Source organism: Peromyscus maniculatus, chromosome 5 (assembly GCF_049852395.1).
Source record: "Peromyscus maniculatus bairdii isolate BWxNUB_F1_BW_parent chromosome 5, HU_Pman_BW_mat_3.1, whole genome shotgun sequence".
Taxonomy (NCBI): domain Eukaryota; kingdom Metazoa; phylum Chordata; class Mammalia; order Rodentia; family Cricetidae; genus Peromyscus; species Peromyscus maniculatus.
Window position 1 is genome coordinate 26476494 of NC_134856.1, and position 22623 is coordinate 26499116.

The 22623-nt window shown below is 40.2% G+C and overlaps 2 protein-coding genes across 3 annotated transcripts in view; one reads left to right on the forward strand and one right to left on the reverse strand.

Moving 5' to 3' along the window:
* Anapc10 (anaphase promoting complex subunit 10) overlaps positions 1–12784 on the reverse strand; it is a 65218-nt gene extending 52434 nt beyond the window's left edge. The window contains exons 1-3 of the mRNA XM_016006304.3: positions 12646–12784; positions 11825–11951; positions 3504–3594 (exon numbers count right to left, since the gene is read on the reverse strand). Coding sequence (XP_015861790.1) covers positions 3504–3594; positions 11825–11939 — 206 coding nt within the window. The 5' untranslated portion in view covers positions 11940–11951; positions 12646–12784. The remainder of the gene's footprint in view (positions 1–3503; positions 3595–11824; positions 11952–12645) is intronic.
* Positions 12785–12887: 103 nt separating this feature from the next.
* Positions 12888–22623, forward strand: part of Abce1 (ATP binding cassette subfamily E member 1) — a 28833-nt gene continuing 19097 nt past the window's right edge. The window contains exons 1-5 of one of the 2 annotated variants that reach the window (XM_076571943.1): positions 13264–13604; positions 14765–14827; positions 16224–16353; positions 17360–17445; positions 21786–21883. In XM_076571943.1, the coding sequence (XP_076428058.1) occupies positions 14801–14827; positions 16224–16353; positions 17360–17445; positions 21786–21883 (341 nt within the window). In that variant the 5' untranslated portion in view covers positions 13264–13604; positions 14765–14800. Of the gene's footprint in view, positions 13028–13263; positions 13605–14764; positions 14828–16223; positions 16354–17359; positions 17446–21785; positions 21884–22623 lie in introns of those variants that run through there. The other variant, XM_006971732.4, reaches the window with a different exon arrangement.

Consider the following 22623-nt stretch of genomic DNA (forward strand, 5'->3'; position numbering starts at 1 on the left):
TTTCAGAGAGTTAGTCCATGATCAGCATGGCATCACGAGGCTGAGAGCTTGCATCCTGATCCGTAAGCAGGCAGACAGAGAAGGCCTGGCGTGGGCTTTTGAAACCTCAAAGCATACCATAATAACATACCTTTTCCAACAAGTTCACACCTCCTCCAACAAGACCGCACCTCCTAATTCTTCTCAAACAATTCCACTAACTGGGGGCCACATTCAAGCCCATGAGCCTATGGGGACCAATGTCACTCAAACCACCAAAGCAAGGAAAAAAACTTGAACCCAGAGGAAGCTGAGGTCAAGGCAGGTTCAGATAAAGTAGCTGTAACTGTTAATAGAATAGCACCATTAAGGAGAAACCTTGGATTCTGCACTGGACATTAGGAAAGGTGCCTTGAGGGCAAGACACCACTCATTAAAAGCTCTAGGATACAGCTTGATGAGTGGGCTGTGTATGGAGCTGTGAAAGACAAAGCCTAATTTGCAATGGAAATCCAAAGACATCAGAGAAACCAGAAACATGAATGTTCACCAAAGAAAACAGCAAGCACTGAATGGAGCTAGCCTAAAAGAGAAGCCATGAATTCTGTAGACCCCAAAGTTTAAAGGTAGACCTCCCTTAGCCTACTGGAACCCAGACGATGACCTCCCTTAGCCTACTGGAGCCCAGATGACCTCCCTTAGCCTTCTGGAGCCCAGATGACCTCCATTAGCCTACTGGAGCCCACATGATGATCTCCCTTAGCCAAGTGGAGCCCAGATGATGGACAAGAAGCTGCAAAATTCAGTATTTACCTTGCTGAGTTTTGGTCTGATCTTTAGTCTGATCTTTCCTTCCTATGCTTCTGTTTGTCTCTTTTCAAATGGGAATGTTTACCCTGTACCACTGTGTGCTAAAATTACACACACACACACACACACACACACACACACACACACACACGAACACACACTTTATCTTACAGGTTATTACAGTCTTGCCTTGAGTCTCAGAAGAGACTTTGAATTTGGGATTTTGAACAGTGGGATAGCTGTGGGACTACTGAGATTTTGAAGATGGACTCAATATATTTGCATAATGAGATTGCCATGAGCCTAAGGACCCAGTAACCAAATGGGAAATGTCCCTTACAGGCTCATGTCCCTAATGGTGAGGCCTCGCTAGAGGAAGTCAGTAACTTAGAGTAGGGGTTGGAGGATAGATTAGCCTTTATAATTTGAGCTGGGCGGTGGTGGTGCACATCTTAATCCCAGTACTTGGGAGGCAGAGCCAGGTGGATCTCTGTGAGTTTGAGGCCAGCCTGGTCTACAGAGTGAGATCCAGGACAGGCACCAAAACTACACAGAGAAATCCTGTCTTGAAAAACCACACACACACACACACACACAAAAAGAATTCTAAGTTGATCTCACTTCCTGCCTGTCTCAGCTTCCTTGTCTGCTGAAATGAGACCCATCAGCCTCACTTTTCTGCCACCACAACACAAATCATTTATATCACTGTGCTGCTTCCACTATAATGGACTGTATCCTTAAACTATGAGACAAAATCTTTGTCTAAGTTGCTTCTTATCAGCCACCTGGTTTCACTGATGAGGAAAATAAATAATACAAGTGGGTAATCATTTGATAAAGTAGGATCTCTCTTTTTTTTTTTTTTTTGCTTTGTTTATTTGTTTTTGGGTTTTTTTGAGACAGGATTTCTCTTTGTAGCCTTGGCTGTCCTGGAATTCACTCCATAAACCAGACTGGCCTCAATCTCACAGAGATTTGTGGTGATATATTGTGTCCCCCCAATATATTGTGCACCCTAATAAACCTATCTGGGGTCAGAGGACAGAACAGCCACTAGACAGACATAGAGACCAGAAAATGGTGGCACACATGCCTTTAATCCTATCACTTGGGAGGCAGAGATCCATCCGGATCTCTGTGAGTTCAAAACCACACTGGAAACAGCCAGGCATGGTGACTCACGCCTTTAATCCCAGGAAGTGATGGCAGGAAGCAGAAAGGTATATAAGGCATGAGGACCAGGAACTAGAGCTGGTTAAGCTTTTAGGCTTTTAGCAGCAGTTCAGCTGAGATTTATTCTGAATGAGGACTCAGAGGTTTCCAGTCTGAGGAAACAGGATCAGCTGAGGAACTGGCGAGGTGAGGTGGCTGTGGCTTGTTCTGCTTCTCCGATCTTCCAGCGTTCACCCCAGTAACTGGCTCTGGGTTTGATTTTATTAATAAGACCTTTTTAAGATTCGTGCTACAGAGATCCACCTGCCTCTGTCTCTCAAGTACTGGGATTAAAGATGCAAGCTACTGTGACTGGCAGTAGCTACAATCTTAACCCTTAAAAAAGTTAACTGCTATTGCTGGCATATATATATTACAACCTAGAATAGTGCCCAACTCCTGCCTCGCACCTGCTTTCCTGGGATACAGTTTAGCCGGAGGCACTAAATTCAGTCATTTATGCATTTGGTGCTGTAATAGCAGAACTACATAGCTGAAATGGAGACCAGAGGGACCACAAGATTCAAATATTTACTGTCTACTCAAAAGACATTTGCTGATTTGTATCCTACAACATTTTAGAATGGTAGGAGATACAATGTAATAAGATAACAAGGCTGACTAGTTTCACAGTCAACAAATCCAGAGCACTACACTAACATACAGGTGTTTTCCTATCTCAAAAATAGTAATCATTTCAAAACTAAGCTTACAGACTCAAGGTTAAGTATTTTCCCCCAAAGGTTAAGTACAAATATAAAGTTATCTAAGTATGATACCTAAGAAACTTACAAGCATCATATATTAAAGTACATACCAAATTGTAAAATATATTTTTCTGACTCTATCTCCTAAAATTGAATCCTATTATTTCAGAACCACTTCCATAAAGTATCACAGAAATGTATAAAGAGGACTAAGGAGATGACTCAGTAGGCAGGTGCCTGCCTCACAAGCATGAGGACCTGAGTTCAGATCCCTAGGACCCACTCCAGCCTTGAGGAGGAGGCAAGAGGAAGGGCAGAGAGGTGGATCCCTGAAGCTCAGTGGCCAATCAGCTTAGCCAAAGTGATGACCTTCAGGTTCACTGAGAGACCCTGTTTCAAAAAAATAAAGATGCAGAGCAATTGAGGAAAGACACCCAACATCAACCTTGGGCCTATCCATGCACATTCAACGGTGTACATGTGCACCACTACACACACCCACATCACCACACACACACACACACACACATACACACACACACACACACACACACACACACACCACAACATACACACATGAGCATGCACACATGGAAAAGAAAATACATAAAGGGTAGCGCAGAATACACTAAAGCTGCTTGCAATCTGGACGGCGAAAAAATAATCTCTAAGATTTAATAGAGTCTAACAGCAGTTAAGTATATTTCAATTTCTTACATTTTATGCAAATAAAATTGATTTCCTTGTCCACTTATAACCTACAGTATATGAAACAGTAAAAAAGTGTATTACCTGAATTGGATGTTCACTAAATGAGGCTGAGAGCCATCAGATTGCCAGTAAGTTTCTAGATTGTCATCTCGTAACTGATCCACTCCAAACCCTAAAAGCAGTGAAAATGGCAATAAATTTCCATGAAAAAGTTATATATTTAAAACATAAAATTATATGTATTTGTCCAGAAATTTTGATAAAGACAGTGAAAATATGAAACTTAACCAAACTGCTTCCACTCTTTCATCCTGATCTCGGCTCAAGAAATACCACTGATGGCTGGCTGTGTTGCTTACTGGTATACTGACTGTTGATGTGTGAGGCCCTGGGTTCAATTCCCTTGACACACTTTGGGTAGGTGGTTTTTAGGCATTTTTGGGGATATATAAAGTCCTTATTTGCTCAAATCCACATTCTTACCCTTTTTATAAACTAATCTAAGAACGATCCATCCTGTGCTGTCCTGTAAAACAGGCAGATTCGAGCAAGCTCGTTATGCCATCCTTGCCTTTTGCTACTTTTTTTTGTTTGTTTGTTTTTCGAGACAGGGTTTCTCTGTGTAGCTTTGCGCCTTTCCTGGAACTCGCTTTGGACACCAAGCTGGCCTCGAACTCAGAGATCCGCCTGGCTCTGCCTCCCGAGTGCTGGGATTAAAGGCGTGCGCCACCACCGCCCCGCCTTTTGCTACTTTTTAAGTTCCCTAATAAAGATAACTAGATCTCACGATTCTGAAAAGAGCCCTTTTTTAAATGCCTATTGAGTTAAAGGCTATTTCTACTTATTCTACTTACTCTACTTTGGCTAGATTCTTTTTCCTTGTTTTACAATTTTATTTGTATCTTAGCTCAAAGAATTTCATAAAATGGTATTTAGTCTTAAGCAAAATAAATATTAAACAAAATCTTTTAACTCAAGACTAATTTGAAATTTGCTTCTAAGACATTACTCATGAAAGTATAATGGGAAAAATAAATAAGCATAATCTTTTGAGAACTGATTATTCTGGATCTTTACCTCTAGGACACTGGGGATGATTACCAGTGATTTCACTTCCATGTGTTTTCTCATAAGCAGAATGTCTTATGAACATAAACTCACATGCTGATGCCACCTCTTTCCTAAGGCTTCCAGCATCATTATTATATCTGAGTTGTCTTAGTCAAAACAAGACTTAAAACAATGGCAGATCTGTTTTAACAGCTTTGAGAGGTATTATGTCCCTAGGTAAGAATATTATGCAGAGGGAAAAACTTTTATATGTCATAACAGGCTTCAGTGATTCTTTTTTTAAGGTTTTACTGTGCCTGCAGACACTAGAAGAGTGCACTGATCCCATGAAGTGGGAGTTAGATGTGGTTGTGAGCTGCACGATGTGCAAGATGGGAACTGAACTCAGATCCTCGGAGAGAGCAGCAAGTGTTCAACAGCTGAGCTCTCTCCAGCTGCAGCGGTCCCGCAGTACAGCCTCTCCACTGCAACATCCCTCTAGAGCTGCTACACCAGCAATTCTGAGAGCCTGCCTCACTGAGGGTAGGTCTGATCAGTCTTTTAGGTGATTCTGATACACGCTAAGATGTCACAGCTACTTCTCTAAGGTAGCATTTCTTATTCTTGTCTTGGCCCTACTCATCTTTTGGACTCAACAATGATTTGTTATGAGGTGGCTGTCCTGACCTCTACTTACTGGATTCCCAGAAAACAACAGCTCCCCCTCTTCCCATGGTCATGGTGACAATCAAAAAATCTGCTAAAGGATGGGTTCAGGGTATGGGCAATAAAACCATCCATAAGTAAAAACAATTGCCCTAAGGCAAAGAAAAACAATATCCCTTGTGGTTATGGTTATTGTTTAGCAAATACTTTTTTCTCCTGGTCCTCCATTGGTGGTATATGGTCATATTGAGGTTAAGTCCAGACTGATTTAGGTTCAAAACAAAGTGAATGAATGTAACACAAGCTGTGGTTTTAATGTGTTTACAGGGTCTGGATTAACCTTCCAAATGTCTCTACCCCATTAAGAGAGCATGTCCGGATCCATTGCGCAGACACCAAGATGTGAAAGATATATTTAAAGTGTCCAAGCCATTTTCTTCTTAAGCATCTCTAGCAACACAATTACTTTCACACTGGACAGGGGGTTACTATAATTGAACCACATGCCTTAACTATGAAGACCTAACAAGTAACATGTGAGGTCAGGTGTGGTGGCACACACCCTTAATTCACTTGGGAAGCAGAGGCAGGTAGAGGCAGGCAGATCTCTGTGAGTTGGAGGCAAGTCTGGTCCACATAGTTTCAAGTCTGGTCCACAGAGAGAGTTTCAAGCCAGCCAGCACTACATAGTAAGTCCCTGTCAGAAAGACACAGACAGACAGACAGACAAGAATATAGACTTCATAAAAGAATTCACCTATAATTATATCCTACAACTATTTACAGTTCAACTAAAATTCAAATTCTTTATGCATGTGTACATGTATGTGGTGTACTCATGTTATGTGTTTATGTGTGTGCATGCATATATGTGTGCATGTGGAGACCAGAAGTTGATACTAGGTATTTTCCTCTATCACACTCCACTTTATTTTGCATATATGTGTATCTGTGATATATATATGTGTGTGTGTGTGTGTGTGTGTGTGTGTGTGTATACACGGATGTGGGGAGTTGCACAAAAATGAAGAAGCCAGAGGTCAATGTCAGGTGTTTTACTGGCTGGTTTTGTGTGTCAACTTGACACAAGCTGGAGTCATCGGAGGGGAAGGAGCCTCATTTGAGAAAATGCCTCCATGAGATCCAGCTTTAAGGCATTTTCTCAATTAGTGATCAATGGAGGAAGACCCAGCCCATGGTGGGGGGTGCCACCCCTGGGCTGTTGGTCCTGAGTTCTATAAGGAAGCAGGCTGAGGAAGCTGTGAGAAAGAAGTCAGTAAGCAGCACCCCTCCTTGGCCTCTGCATCAGCTCCTGCCTCCAGGATCCTGCCCTGTTTGAGTTCCTGTTCTGAGTTCCTTAAGTGATGAACAGCAATGTGGAAGTGTAAGCCAAATAAATCCTTTCCCCCACAACTAGCTTTTTAGTCATGGTGTTTCATTGCAGCAATAGAAACCCTAACTAAGACAGGTGTCTTTCTCAATCACTCTCTTCATTATTTTATAAGACAATGTCTCTCACTGACTCTGGAGCTCATCAATTCAGCAAGACTCGCTGGCCAGCAAGTCCCAGGGATCCTCTTATCTCTGCCTCCCAAGCCCCAGGACTACAGGCACCCCTTGACACACCAGGATTTTTACATAAGTGCTAGGGATTGAAACTCAAGTCCTGTAGCTAGAGAGGTGGATCAGCAGTTAAGAACATTTGCTGTTCTTGCAGAAGACCCAGGTTCAGTTCCCAGCACCCACATGGCAGCTCATAGTTATCTATAACACCAGTTCCAAGGGATCTGATGCCCGCTCTGGTCTCCAGAGGCAGCAGGCATACACATAGTCTATATTCATACATGCAGGCAAACAATCATAAACATAAAACAAACAATCCTCAAGTCCTCGTGCTTGAACGCAGACAGTCACTTTACCAACTGAGCCACCTTCCCAGGCTTTCAATCCAAATTCTGTTTCATTATGTACAAGACTTACTATTATCAGGCTCTGTCTAATGCTTTCTCTATGCTGAGCTAGTAATTGTCCTTACTTACTGCTTTCCAGCCACTCTAGCTGCTTCTTAAATCTCAAATGTGAGGAACCATTTCATTTAAAGCATTTCAATTAGCTGTTACATGTGAAGAAGATGGCTCTCTGAATTTTTTACACAACAGATTCTTTTAAACATTCACAGTTTAGTGAACTCCACTTCTAAATGATGCCTTTCTTACTTCCACAACCTAAAATAAACCTCCCAGATGCTTTCTTAAAGTTATTTTCTATCATTTTGCTATTCTGTTTTCTCTGAAGCATGTATTCAACTCAGAAAGTCTTGCCTCAATGACCATAACTGCTAGTTACAGCATGAATTCAAACCAAGGTTTACTAAGTCTATGATTTGAAAAAAACAACAACAAAAAACCCCACCTATACAATGCTATTATGCTTCTCAAATAAAAGCATTTTATCATAAAAGCAATTCTTCCTAGAAAACTATAGATCAAATTGAGTAGGTAACACAAAACACCATCATAATGAGTCTCTTATTTATATTAAATCAGAGTCAAACATATGAAAAGTGTCTATTTCCCTTTAACTTCATTTTTCATCATGGTATGTGTTTGGTGTTACTGAACAAAGTGATTAAATTATTATATGAACTTTTTAAATGCACATAACTGTAACCTTGAGTTTTTCCAGTCTCCTGGGCTGAGACTGACATATGTGCTGAATTGTGGGATTGTTTTGTGATGTGTTTTCAACTAAGCTGAATCTATTAAATATATTCTAAGTTTAATCTGAGTAAAAAAATTAAACTAGTATTTCCAATGATACAATTTTGCAAGTCCACACAGTACCTTTCATCCTTTAGCAGACAATCGAATCTGTATTAATACCTCTCAAAAACTGCTATCAACATTTAAAAATGATTAAGACTTTCCCTTACACACTTCTTACTTGAATTACTACATTTTGTTTAACTGGATTTTTAGGTTCTACTCCTGCCTCACCTCAGTGTGTCCTCCACAATTCTCAAATGTAAACAAATACTCTTTTATTCTGCTACTTAAACTTTTTCAATGGTTCACATCTATAAAATAAAACAAGCCGGGAGGTGGTGGTGCACGCCTTTAATCCCAGCACTCAGGAAGCAGAGGCAGGTGGATCTCTGTGAGTTTGAGGCCAGCCTGGTCTACAGAGAGAAACCCTGTCTCGAAAAACAACGACAACAAAAAGAAAGCTGTTTATAACCTGTCCTCAGCCTATTATTCTCAGCTGTACCATCTCACTAGAATCTGCTCCTCTGGACTAGTTCTCCCAATTCTTAGACTGAATCATGTCTTGTCTATACATATGGTTGAGCTATACTCTGCATACCTTAAATATCATCTCCATGCAGATATCCTTGACAAAAATTGTAAGATTTAAATCTAATCACACCAATAGATACATTACATGTATCTGAGTGCCAAGTGATCTAAGTATGCCAAATAAATGATAGATAGCAAGATTCAACAACATGTTTTCTATAAAAAAATTACTCAGATACAAATATAATAGTTTTGATGTAAAAGGAGGGCTTTGTGGTTTTCAGTCTAATATGCAAAAGCTTAGAAGCTGAAACAGACCCAGGTTCAATCACCAGCACCCACATGATGGCTTACAATTACCTGTAACTCCAGTCCCATGGGACCCAACACCTTCTCCTGGCCTCCATGGATACCAGGCATGTAAATGGTGCACATACAGACAGACAGACAAAACACCCATACAAATAAAAACTTTTTAAAATCCCATCTGAGTTTAAAAAAAAAAGATTTCACTCCCATTTTTATAATTATGAAAATGCTGAACAAATTAAAAATTAACACTTCTCAGGTCCAACAGAGAACTGACATCCTAGAGAGAACTTTGCAGAAAACTAGAGAGAAGCAGCGCTTCTAGAGTCAGCAACTAACAGGAAACTTCATTATCTACCAAGACAACATAGCCTGGCTTGAGAGAGAAAGCTCTTAGAGCCGCACCTTAAGGAGCACTATATGAGTTAGGAGATCTACCTGGTTCTTGTTACAATCTGGAGAAAACTCCTAGTATTTTCTGCAAAAATAAAGAAAAGTAATCATTCTGAAATATACCAAGAGTATTCTGTACCCTTTTTTAAAAGTCAGACTTCAAAGAAAGCTAATTTAGCATATCCCAACTAAAGGGAAATATGTAACTGTATCTTTCTCTAGCATTCTTGTCTTATAAAGAGGGAAAGGACCAAGAATGACTAGTGAAAAGTCAGAGCCAAGCATGGGTCCAACAAAAGATTAAGACCTAGTCATAGGATTACAGAACACCTCTAACCCACCAATTCACTACACATCAACAACAGCTATCAGATTAAAACCATAAGAACTGTAGGTGTAGACTCCATTTACTAAGGAGTTTCTTGGGGCTGGAGAAATGGCTGGGCAGTTAAGAGCACTTGATGCTCTTCCAGGACCTGAGCTCAGTTCCCAGAACCCATGTCAGGAGGCTCACGACTCCTCTAACTCCAGTTTCAGGAGATCTGAAACCTTCTTCTGGCCTCCATTGGCACCTACAAGCACATGTACATGGACACACACACACACACAGACACACAAATAAAAATACATCTTTTTTAAAGGAGTTTCTAGGGAAACCCAAAGGTAATACTAGAGGAGGGCTAGCAAGGTGGGTCCTGCCGTAAAGCATCTTCCCACCAAGCCTGCTGACCTCAACTCTATTCCCAGACCCACATAATAGAAGAAGAACCAACTCCTGCAAGCTGTCCTCTGACCTCCACACATGCAACGTGGGACATGTGTAATGTAATGTAATGCAATGAGAAAAAAGAAGAAGGGGAGGAGGGGAAGGAGGAGGAGGAAGAAGATAAAGAAAGAAGAAACTTCAAAAAGGGTTTAAAAAATCAACATCAGAGGAATTTTAGGCTCTACCACATCAGGTACAGAAAGTACAAAAGGTGTTAAGTATGTGTAATAGAATAGCAAAATGTTATTGTTAACACAAGTCAAGAAATAGAAACAGAAGATATAGATTGGAGTCGTAGAAATAAAAACAATATAATTCAGCAATCCTATACCTAAAAATGTATTCTCCCAAAATGAAAACATACATCGACACACAAAGTTCTACATGAACATTTACTAGCTTTCTTTGTAATCACTCAAAATTGAGAGCCACCTCGTCTTAGTTAATCCAAAATTACCCCAAACCTACCAGCTTAAAAAGCCAACTATGAATTAACTTTTGAATATCTATGGGACAAGAATTCAACTCAGTTTAGTCTGCCAATTTGGTTCAGGTTTCCTTATGATTTTTCAGCTAAGTATCTGAAGCTGTAATGAACAAATCTAGTCCTGTATACAGAACACAGCCACAAGGCACCAGGAGAACAAGAAGCAGACAGACCCAAGACACAATTTGTTGGTGGATTATATACAAAAAGCATTATATACAAAAAATAAGATAGAGAGGTCCCCACAATTCAAGTCAAATAAGGATGTCAAATAATAGGACAAAAGAAACCTCACTCAAGCTGTGACATACCTAGTTTATTTCAAGCTAGTATCAAAGACCTGCAGCACATTACAAGCAATAATGACTCCAATGTCCGAATCAAAAGCTTCACATACTACTCTAATGGTTTTCTTTACTTACAGAAGTACCTAGGAAACTGTGCTGGATGGTTTTATGTCAGCTTAACAGAAGCTGAAGTGATCTGAGAGAAGGGAACCTCAATTAAAAAAATGACTCCTGTGGGGCATCGTGGCACACGCCTTTAATCCCAGCACTCGGCAGGCAGATCTCTGTGAGTTCAAGACCAGCCTGGTCTACAGATTGAGTTCCAGGACAGCTAGGACTACACAAAGAAATCCTGTCTTAAAGTCAAACAAACAAAATAATAATAATAATAATAATAATAATAATAATAATAATAATAATAGACTAAGATGTAGAAATGTAAGCCAAATAAACCCTTTCCTCCCCAGTTTACTTTTGATCATGGCATTTCATCACAGCAATAGTAACCCTGACTAAGTCTGAAATTACGCCAAGAAAAATGACCAGGGTTCAATCATAGGTAGCAATTGAAGATAGCTGCATTCATGTCAAGCGGAATTCCCACAGAATCACACATAAAAAGGAACATCCTACCAATATTTACAACAGCAAAACTCACAAACACTAAGTAAAAGAAGCCAGACTCCAGTTTCCATACTATATGACTATAGTCATCTAGAATTCTTCAGCTGGGCAGTGGTGGCTCAAGCCTCTAATGTCAGCACTCTGGAGGAAGAGATAGGCGGATCTCTGAGTTTGAGGCCAGCCTGGTCTACAGAGCGAGTTCTAGGACAGCCAGGGTTACAGAGAGAAACCCTGTCTCAAAAACTCGAAAGAAAGAAAGAAAGAAAGAGAGAGAGAGAGAGAGAGAGAGAGAGAGAGAGAGAGAGAGAGAGAGAGAGAGAGAGAAAGGAAGGAAGGAAGAGAAAGAAAGAGGGAGAGAGAGAAAGAAAGAAGAGAGAGAAAGGAGAGAGAGAGAGAGAGAGAGAGAGAGAAAGGAAAAAGAAAGAAAAAAGAAAGAAAAAAAGAAAGAAGAGAAAAGAAAAGCCATGCATCTATAAAGGAAAACAGTAATGATTATCACAGCGTCCGATTTTGTTTTGCTTCACCTGGTTTGCACGATGAGAGTGACCACACAGCTTGGGACCCAATTTCCCTCACTGTCGCGGTCCTTTCCAATTGCTTAGGATCAGCACCAGGAGGTGTCTTGTTCGGTGTCGTCATTTTAAAATTATTCTGTGGAGAAACAAGCAATATTCATTATTCCAAGACTTGACTATCTTTCTGCAAATGTAAAAACAAAAGTTCAGTGCCGAAGAAGCAGAAGGATCGGAGTTCAAGGCCAACCTGCTGTGCACAGCGAGCTCAAGGACTACAAAGAGACCCTGTCTCAAAAAATAAAATAAATTTTAATGGCAAAATAATCACTCATATTCCCTTCATCTTTCATACCGTTTGCTAATTCTAGTAAACCTATGACAATATGAAAAAAAAAAAACTTCTTGGAAAGTTACGAGTATGTTGAACTGCTTCGGTAACCGTTATGGATACTCTACATTATTGTAAATTCTAAGCAAAACCAAGAGAACTATAGACCATCTCCTTGACACGTCCTTTTGGATTCCAAGCTATGCCTATCACCGCCACACAATCATCATTTAAGTAGTCACAGAGACATTATACATTCCGTTAAACCCTGAATGCCCTGCCATCGGGGAGGAGGGAAGAAGGCCCATCTCGACAGCAGAACAGACTAAAACGAGCAACCAAGATAACCGAAAGGCTACGAGAGGAATGGGGTCCTGGCCTTAAAGAACAGAACTGAAGGAGCCGAGGACTAGACTTGGGATCCTGCCTGACACCGCTAGTCCACCAGATCCGCTAAGGCTCCCCCCCAGACCCACCAGGCCCGAGGAGACAGCACGCTTACCGCCACCAAGAACAGGGAGGAGGACTGCTCTGCACCCCTCTCGAAATCGAGGAAGAGCCGTGCTCTTACGGGTCTGCCACAGCTCCGTTCCTCCGGGCGTGCTGCAGGTCAGCACCACTCCCACGGCGGCCCAGGGAGTCCGGGCTCCCTCAGTTAACTTGAGTCGCCGCACAATGACGTCATAGCGCCCACACGCCCTCCGGGGCGCCGACTCCGCGCTCTGTCGCGCACGCGCACTACGCTCTCATCCCTTGCGCGAGGCGGCGGCTGGAGCCCGCCATCTTGGCCGCTGGCGGTAAGAACACGTTGTGTGGCCGAGGCGTGAGGGCGAGCGCTGCTCCGGCTCCCGCACGCCCCACTGTAAGGGGACCCTTGTCTCCAGGTAGGTGAGTAGGTGGGAGGGGCTCGGCCTTCGGCGGCCCGCTGCCACCGCGGGAAGGCTGGGCACGCTCTCGGAGCGCTGTGGGTAGGCCTCCAGCGCGGGGACCGTAGCGCGTGGCAGCCGGCTGCGGCTGCACATCTGGGGCTGCCGGGCCCCCGTGGGTCCGTCCGGCCGTCCCGGCCTCGCGGCTGTTACACCCCAAACCCTGACAGCTGCCGCGAGGGGGGTCCGGATGCCGTCCCCGCCGCCGTCCCCCCTCCGCCGACGTCCCCCTCCGCCGGCGTCCCCCCTCCGCCGCCCCCGCTTCCCCCTGCTCCCACCCCGGAGCTGGCCCCTCTGCGGAGGACGACACCTTCGGAGCTTACGGCGCCCGGCAGAGCCCCCAGCCTCCCCTCACAGTCAGATGGCCACGTTGTCACACAGCCATTTGGTTGTGGAAAGTCGTGGTTTTTCTTGTGCCTTTTAATGATTGTGGAGTGAGTCACGGCATCTTGCCGCCATGAAGTCCAGGACTCGTGGCCACTCCCAGACTTGATAGAAATGATGGGCAAATGTTCTGCTTTTCTCAGAGAGCGACGTATCCTCAGTTGGTACTGGAATTGGCCCGTGAATTTCCTAGTTGAATGCCTGTCTATAGGGCTTTGGAGAGGCACTTGGTAGCACCCCTTACTCTTCCCATTAGTGACTTAGTCTGGTTTTTGTTTTTTTTTCCGTTTGTTACATCTTAAGCTTCTTGATCAGGGATGGTGTCTTTATTCAAAATATCTTTAGCCTTTCAAGGCGCAATATATTGTAGGCATTTAGTATTTGTTGCAAATGAATGATGGCCAAAGCTGAATTCCTACATACCATGAGCTACATAAGTATTTTCTCTTTTTTGATGGTAAAATTGGTAACTAAGGAATAACTCTCAAAACAGATTTTGTTGGTTTACCCTTTTCTTCTCAGGGACTACTAACTAGGGAGTTAGGATAGTAACACCTGCCTTGTAGTCACTGGGCCTGAAACTACTTTCTGCATACAGGACAGTAACATAGGTGTTACTGTCCTGTGTCTGTCAGTTGATAGTTAATGTATTCAGTATAATCAGAAGCTTTTTATATATATTTGAACCAAAATGTGCTTAAAGTTTTACTTTTTTAATTAACGTAGCTCACCTCTACAAACAGAACAAAAACAGACAAAAAAATTGTTTCACATTTACCAGTTGCTGAAAGGCAAGCCATTAAAAATCAAAGCTATGTGCCTTTCCCAACTTATTATGCTTTATAAGGCTAATTTACAGTAAGCCTAGGTCATAATATTTCATGTGATCTTAGACTGTACACGTTTCCCAGGTGTATGCCTCTCACCAGTCATTGCTTTAATAGTGTCTGTTTTGAACCGTCCGTCTTCAGATCTGAAATATCTTCAAACCTTTTTGTATTCCCAAAAGTTTTGTTGCTTTAACCTTCCTCTGCAAGCTTTTCTGTGCCAAGTTCTTATTGGAAAGAAGGGAACTCCTTTTCCCTAATTCTTGGAAATAATACGGAAATTGAACAAGTAGTGTTTACCTGTGTAACTGTTATACAAAGAATCTATATTCATTTTTCTTAAATGTAAAATAATTTATCATTATATTATGTAAATGAACTTGATTAGCCACCTCAGATGTTTCTGTTCCCCATACGTATTATATATTATAGACTTTTAATTATTTGAAAATTAGATAGTTTTAGTACCTTAACAACAATAAAGACCAACATAAGCAATTTCATAGTGAAAGATTTGTTTATGTCTGAAAAGGAGTTCATTTGCCAGGTAATTTGTAAAAAAGCATTAATATTTGTATTGGAACGCATGGTGCCTAATTTAGTAGCAGCTTTGCTAAAATAATAAACTTCTTAGAAAAGTCACATGATTTGGCTTAGGGTTTTAAATTAACTTTAAGGTAAAGTAAAATCATTTAATTTCTTCTAACTTAGGAGACCTGGATCAGTTTTTGAAGAAGTGACCTTGTTTGTCAGCATAGCTCTGTTAAGGTTTCATTTTTTCATTAACGTACCTAAAGATGTGGTCTGATAATCTGTAAGTGATGAAAACATTTGGGTCAGAGAGGAAAACCTGTTTTGGGGATGAAGAGGAAATAGTCTAGGGCAGCATTGAGGAGCAATCTTGCTTATGTCCCTCATTAATCATATTAACGGCTATATTGGTTGAGGATCACAGAAAAGGCTAGCAAAATATCTTTGCAAATGGTTAGTCTTGGCTTTTGGTTTCTCCATTATGTGTGAAATAAAGCAGAGTCTGAAGGCACTGTTAGAATATATTCCTTTCGGTCACATGAGGGATTAATGTCAATATATCAAACCCAATATCATAAAAGATAAAAGTTAAATTTGCTTTGATCTAAATTCTGTGTAGATGTTATATATCAAGACTTAAAAGAGTCTTGAAAGAATGGTATATATGTATAGTGAATTGCTACAAACATAAAAACCTGGACAGTAACATGATGGTCACAGCTCTAGTTTTCCCTTTCCATCAGTAGTAGTCATTATAGTCAATTGGAAAACAAAATTAATCATTGGTTTATAGGAACAAAGAAGAAACATCTTTAGATTGTGTGTGTGTGTTTTCAATATATAGACCATTTTATAAGTTTATATTCATACAGTGATATTAACATTAATTATTGAGCTTTTGTGTAATATTTTTAATCTGTCAAGTATAAGCTTCTATCCTTAATGTTTTAATATTCCTGATTACTCATTTCCCAAAAGAACTTTAGCTTTGGTTTATATGACATATTTTTTGCCCAAGAGATTGGATTGTATATATAAATTTTGGAAGAATTAATTTTTTGAAAACAACTATTTTATTATAAAAACTGAAATAGCACATTTTATTTGGTTAGATCTTTTGGGATTTAATGTTCTTGAGTATTTTCCCATGCATGTGTCTATTAAACCTAAGTGGGTTTTTTTTGTTTTGTTTTGTGGCATTTTAAGTGGCACCTATTTCCTAATCTAAATCCACTGTGTAAAATTTTGTTTCCCACCTGAATAGATTATTTAGCTGTTCCTAATCATTTTTAAATTTTCCAAATAAACATATAAACTCCATATAATTATTTGTGTCCTCCTTTTATGCCTATTATTTCTCTTTACGTGATTATATTGAATTTGTTGTAACTTTGTTCATTTATCTTTAATAGGAGAGCCCGATATTTTTTGTTACAATTATGGCAGACAAATTAACAAGAATTGCTATTGTCAACCATGACAAATGCAAACCTAAGAAATGTCGACAGGAGTGCAAGAAGAGCTGCCCTGTGGTTCGAATGGGTAAGGGGTCCTGTTGGCCATCTGAGGGTAGAAAGTGGCTGTGGGAAAGCAAACGGGGGTGAGAGCTTCAGAGAGGCTTTGGCAGATACTGTATTAATCTCTGTTAGTTTCTGTGAACTACAAAGGTGAGAAAGTTAGAATTTATTGTAAGCTTTGATTAGTTTGTGACTAAATGGTCCTTTTAAAAGAACTTATAGAATGTCATTGTTAAGGCATTCACTAAACCAAAAGTTAACTGCAATCTTTTCTATTCTACAAAATTTTATAATTGAGTCACAGGGGAATGATTACCAGAATCTTTACATTAGATGTTGTTTTCATCTTGAAACCAATAAATAAATAAGTTTTAGCTTAGTGACAATCATTTCATGGGGTATTGCTAGATTTTCAGGATTAAGTATATCTAGCGATTAAGTTGGCAAATTGTTGGTGGCCTTTCAGCATTGGCTACATGACTACTGTCTTGTAGTAGTAACTTCTAGACTTTAGATGGTAGCTGTTCGTGTCTCCTGTGCTTTTCAGAAATTCAATTGTTGATGTCTTGAATACTGAGCTTAATTTGTATCTGTATACTAGAAAACTGCTTTTGGGGGTTTCATTTACCTAACTGAAATATTTTATTCCTGTCTGTGATGTGCCTTTCCATTTTTAAGACATGCTTCCTTTTATGAGTTAAAGAGTCAGTTAGTGTATGCAGGACTCTGGGGTTGCATCCAAAGCACCAAAAACAAATTCAAGTCAGTCAACTTAAATACAATAATATTTTAAGGTTTACCATATTTTTACCGCTATTAGATAAACAGAATATATTGGCCATTTGCTTATTGCCTGGCAAGAATACATAATTAATAAATCTAGTTATTTAATTCAGAATGTGCCCCACGAAACACTAATTTAAGAAATTGTCCTTGCTGTTGAAACTTTTGTATAGGGCTCCCAGAAACAGCATTTTCTGAATAACAATCTTAAAAGTGTTCTGATAAAGGAAATTGTTTTTCTTTCCCAGGAAAATTATGCATAGAGGTTACACCCCAGAGCAAAATAGCATGGATTTCTGAGACTCTCTGTATTGGTTGTGGTATTTGTATTAAGGTACGTGATAATATTTTATTTATCGAGTCAAAATTAAAATCTGAAAATTCTAAGTACTTTTTTTTTTTAAGACAAAAGTATAGGGCATATAAATTAAAAATAAGTTTAAGGAAGTAATATTCTTATGACAGTATTATTGCTTTTTTAAATTATTGAAACCACTTTTATTACTATCTTACATTTATTTCGTGTGTGTGTGTGTGTGTGTGTGTGTGTGTGTGTGTGTGTGTGTGTGTGTAACGCGCTCATGTCTGGGTGCCTCTGCCACAGTGTGCGTGTGGAGGATGGAGGATAATGTGCAGGTATCCATGCTTCTACCATATGGGTTCCAGGGATCAAACTCAGATCACCGGACTTGGTGGCAAGCATCTTTACCTACTGAGCCATCTTTCTGGTCCCCAAACCGAACTTACTTTATTTACTTACTTAATTTATTTGGGAGTTCTAGTGATCTTTAATGATGGTATGCAAGACCGGTGGATTCACTCAGTCCCTCTCTTTCTTCTGGTGGCATCTAAGGTGAAAACTGAGGGGAGATGCTCAGTGTGGTGGATGCTGATGGGGCAGGGACTCCACAGCAGCTTTTCTCTTCCTCTCTTGCTTTTGCTGGGGTGTGTGGTTCAGGATTCCTTACTCTTTGGAGGTTGCATGAACTATGAAGTCCCTCATGCTGTTGCTAGAGCCAATAGTCATACCTGGAAATGAGCTTGACAAGGTGGCTGCTGAGACCAGTGTCGACCCCCGCATCAAAGATGAAAGAGGGCAGCGTGTTGCTCATAAAGTCACAGAAGACAACCTGGTCCTCAGCCCAGGATGGATGCTCTTTAGGCCTCCCTCCAGTGTCTGCTTCACTATCTTCTTGATGTCATCACATTGTCAGCTCTCTCCAGGTGGCAGGTCAGATCGACCATGGACACAGTGGGAGTAGGAATATGGAAGGCCATACCAGTGCGCTTCCTTTTCAACTCTGGAATGACTGACCACAGTCTTAGTGGATGCAGAGATGATGTTCTGGCCAGCTCTATGGCTGTCATCACAGTTTCCCAGAGGGACCATCTATAGTCTTCTGGGTGGCAATGATAGCATGGACTGTGGTCCTGAGTCCTTGAGTGATATCAAAGTTGTCATTGATGACCTTGGCTAGGGGCACTAAGCAGTTGGTGGTGACGAGAGACATTACTGACGATCTTGAGTGAGGTTTTTCATCCTTACCTTGGTTAATGCCCATCACAAAAATGGGAGCCATCAGCAGAAGTGGCAGATATGATAAATGACCTTTTCAGCTCCACCCCTCAAGTGAGCCCTGGCCTTCTCCATAATAATGAAGATACCATTGGACCCTCAGCACCAGCATCACCCTATTTGGTTTGGATAGATCACACTCCTTGAAGATAGAAGTAGCCTTCTTATCATTGACAAGTTTCCCAGTGTCACTCTTGACTGCTATGGAAAATGCCATGATTGTAATCACATTGGAACATGGATACCATGTAGTTGAGCGCAGTGAAGGGACCATTTATAGCAACAGTATCCACTTTCCCAGAGTTAAAGGCAACATGCAATCCAGGCACCCAGTGGCCAAATCTGTTCACTCCAACCTTCACCATCATGTTTCAGAGATAAGGCTAGTACTGCCTAAGGAGGTGCATCTGTCTCTGGACCTGAAAGGAACAGAGAACCCAAAATTAGTGGATCACTGAGATGTCCTGGGAGAAAACGGCACTTTTCGAGCCAGTCTGATGACCCGATTTCAAGTTGAAGAACCCAGTTAGCTGTAGAGAGACCCAGCTCCCTAGATGTGTCTTCTGAGCTCTACATGTGCACCGTGGCTTACACACCCATGCACACTCAGTAATAAAAATTTTTAAGCAAGTAATTGTCCTATACAACTTGGTAAAGATATTTCTAACTAGATTATTTCTCTGTATTCAGCTTTTTATTACATGAAAATTTTGTAGCAAGTGTTTGCCAAAATATTCTGGAAATAAAGTATAATTGACAATATTTTCTCAAGTCTATTTTTGTTTTGAGACTGGGCTCACTAATTAACTTCGGATGGCCTGGAACATGCTCTGTAGAGCAGGCTAACCTTCAACTCACAGAGATCCTCCTGCCTCTACCTCCTGAGTGCTGAGATTAAAAGCGTGCGCCACTACACCTGGCCTAAGTTTATTTAATTTTGAATTTACCATTCTCAAGTAGAAATATAGCAAAAAGAAAAAAATCTTAAGTTTAATTTAAAAATGCTTTACTGTATCTTATATAGGCATCTGTTGTATTTATTCCAGTAGTATAATTTTAAGCATCTTAAATTTTGTTACATTGAATAATTGACTTTTGACTTATGTGTGGTAAATCTCCAGCTTTAGCTTATAAGAGGAATTTAGCAACTGGATACTTACCTATAAATTGTTCACATAAGCCATAGGTATGTTTTATATTGGTTTTTTAATCCTTATTTAAGTATCAAGAAAAGTTACATGGACTCGGGGAATGTTGTCTCTTATTTTGAAAATGTAAACAGGAAGTGCTAGTCCTGGAAACTATACTGGTCATTTGTTATGTGTGCCTGCCTGTATGCTGGCATTAGGGATCTGGTGTGAGCATTACAGTGTCATCTATTCTGTTTTCTTTTTGATGCTGTGAGAAAATAATATGCCAGAGTTTTAGATAATGTCTGAATGCCTAGAAACGCTAATTAAATCAGCTCTCAGTAATGGAGGAGGAAGTAATACATTCATCCTGAGCACTGAATAGTCCACATCATTATGAGTGTGGATTTCTTTTCCATGGCACCTAGCAGTTGAAAACCACCTGTGGCCTGCTTGTAGGCATTTTTTATACATTGATGAAAAGAGGAGAATAGAAAACGTAAAAATGTAGCAGTACAGTTAGGGGGCAGAAATTATTAGAAAATAAAATAATTGTCTTGATTTGTTTTCTTTAATTTGTTATGTTTTCATAATTTGAAAAGAAAATTCACTGAATTCTTTTTGAATCAGAGCTCTAAGCTGACCTTGTCCTTCCTGGTTATGTCTCTATCATTGTGTATACTTTAGAGATACATTTAGCCACATTATGACTGCTTTCTTTTTTTCTTTAGTATGCATGTATGTAAGTGGGTAGATGTACATATGGAGGCCAGAGGTCAGAAGTCATGTGTCTTTCTCAATTGCATCTCACCTTGTATTTTTTTTCTTTTTTTTTTTTTTTATTTATTTTATTTTATTTTACAATGCCATTCAGTTCTACATATCAGCCATGGGTTCCCCTATTCTCCCCCCTCTCACCCCCTCCCCTTACCTCCAGCCCACCCCCCATTCCCACCTCCTCCAGGGCAAATCCTCCCCCAAGGACTGCGAACAACCTGGTAGACTCCGTCCAGGCAGGTCCAGTCCCTTCCTCCCAGACTGAGCCAAGTGTCCCTGCATAAGCTCCAGTTTTCAAACAGCCAACTCATGCAATGAGCACAGGACTTGGTCCCATTGCCTAGTTGCCTCCCAAACTGATCAAGCCAATCAACTGTCTCACCTATTCAGAGGGCCTGATCCAGTTGGGGGCCCCTCAGCCTTTGGTTCATAGTTCATGTGTTTCCATTCATTTGGCTATTTTTTTTTAAATAATTGAGTAAAACTGAAATTTATTATAAGCCAGGAAGGTCTCTGACTAAACCTGGACCTTACTAGGCTGAGTTGACCTACTGGCCAGCAAGCCCCATGGATCTTCCTTTTCCTACCTCCAGCTTGAGATTTTAGGAACACACTGTCATGAGTGCTGGGAATAGATCTAACCTGAGTTAGAACCACTGAGCCATCTCCCCAGCCCACACACTACCACTGCCCTTAGTGACTTTCTTATACTTGCCGTTCTTGTTCCGTGAACATTTATCTAATAGTCAAATACTGTATTGAATAAGTTAACAGAAAAGCATTAGGCTTTGATCCAGTATATAAGCTATTGGCAGGATAGAAATAGCCCTCTCCTCTAAATGATACAATCCAGACACCTTAAAAGACTTTACCTAGTGTAGGAAAGCCGCTAACGAGGACAGAAATAGTTTAAGGGGAAGAAAACCTCTGTTATAGAGAGATTATGGAAAGCACTGCACAGTACTGTCTGATCTATAATTAACTGATCTATCAGTTATGAAGAAGAGTATTAAATTTGTCAAATCAGCTTTAATCTTCAAGGAACTTGATTTTTATTTTTAAGTACATAAGATAAAAATTACCTTTCATTTGTAAAACTCATGCTTGGAAGATTTCAATAAAAATATTCTTAATCTATTTGCATTGTGTATTTTATAAATTAATGTATGATTTTTTTATTTTAAATAACAGAAATGCCCCTTTGGCGCCTTATCAATTGTCAATTTGCCAAGCAACTTGGAAAAAGAAACAACGCATCGATATTGTGCCAATGCTTTCAAGCTTCACAGGTATATTTCTCTTTACTTCAGTCAAGGGTTAAAATTCCCTTAGAGTTTTTAGAGAAGTATAACAAAATGATATTGAACATCTGCCAAAGAGTAATAGAATATTATAAAATGCAAGGTTATATTTATATGTCAGCAGTTGCCAGGTATGGTGGCACATGTCTTTGATCCCAGCACTTGAGAGGCAGAGGCAGGAGGATCTCTGTAAGTTCCAGGCTAGCCTGGTCTGTATAGTTAGTTCTAGACCAACCAAGGCTACCTTAATGAGATCCTATCTCAAAAAAACAAACAAAAAATGTCAGTAGTTCATTCTGGTTAATATTAGAATTAATTCCTGAGGGAATTTAAAACAACTACAAAAGCTTTAGCCCAGTTAAATTATGTCATAAATGGATATAGAAACTAGATGTGTAGAAGGTAAAAACATCTCAGATCATCCTAAAATACGATCACAGTTGACAATCACCATTGTTCATAATACCCTGTCCTAGATAACCTTAAATGAAATCTTACATATTCACAGATAATATTATGCTGACTTGAGCTTCATATTAAATCACTAGGTTCTTAATTCTTATTTTTTTCTGCTGAATATTAATATATTAATATGCAATATATTGCAGTATATTTAATCTGAAAGTCTAGATTTTACGAATAAAAAGGTCTTTTCACCCAGCCAGCTGTTAGGGGCCAAAAATAAGAGGGAGTGTGGCATACAAAGTTTGTTGTTGGTGTGGCACTTC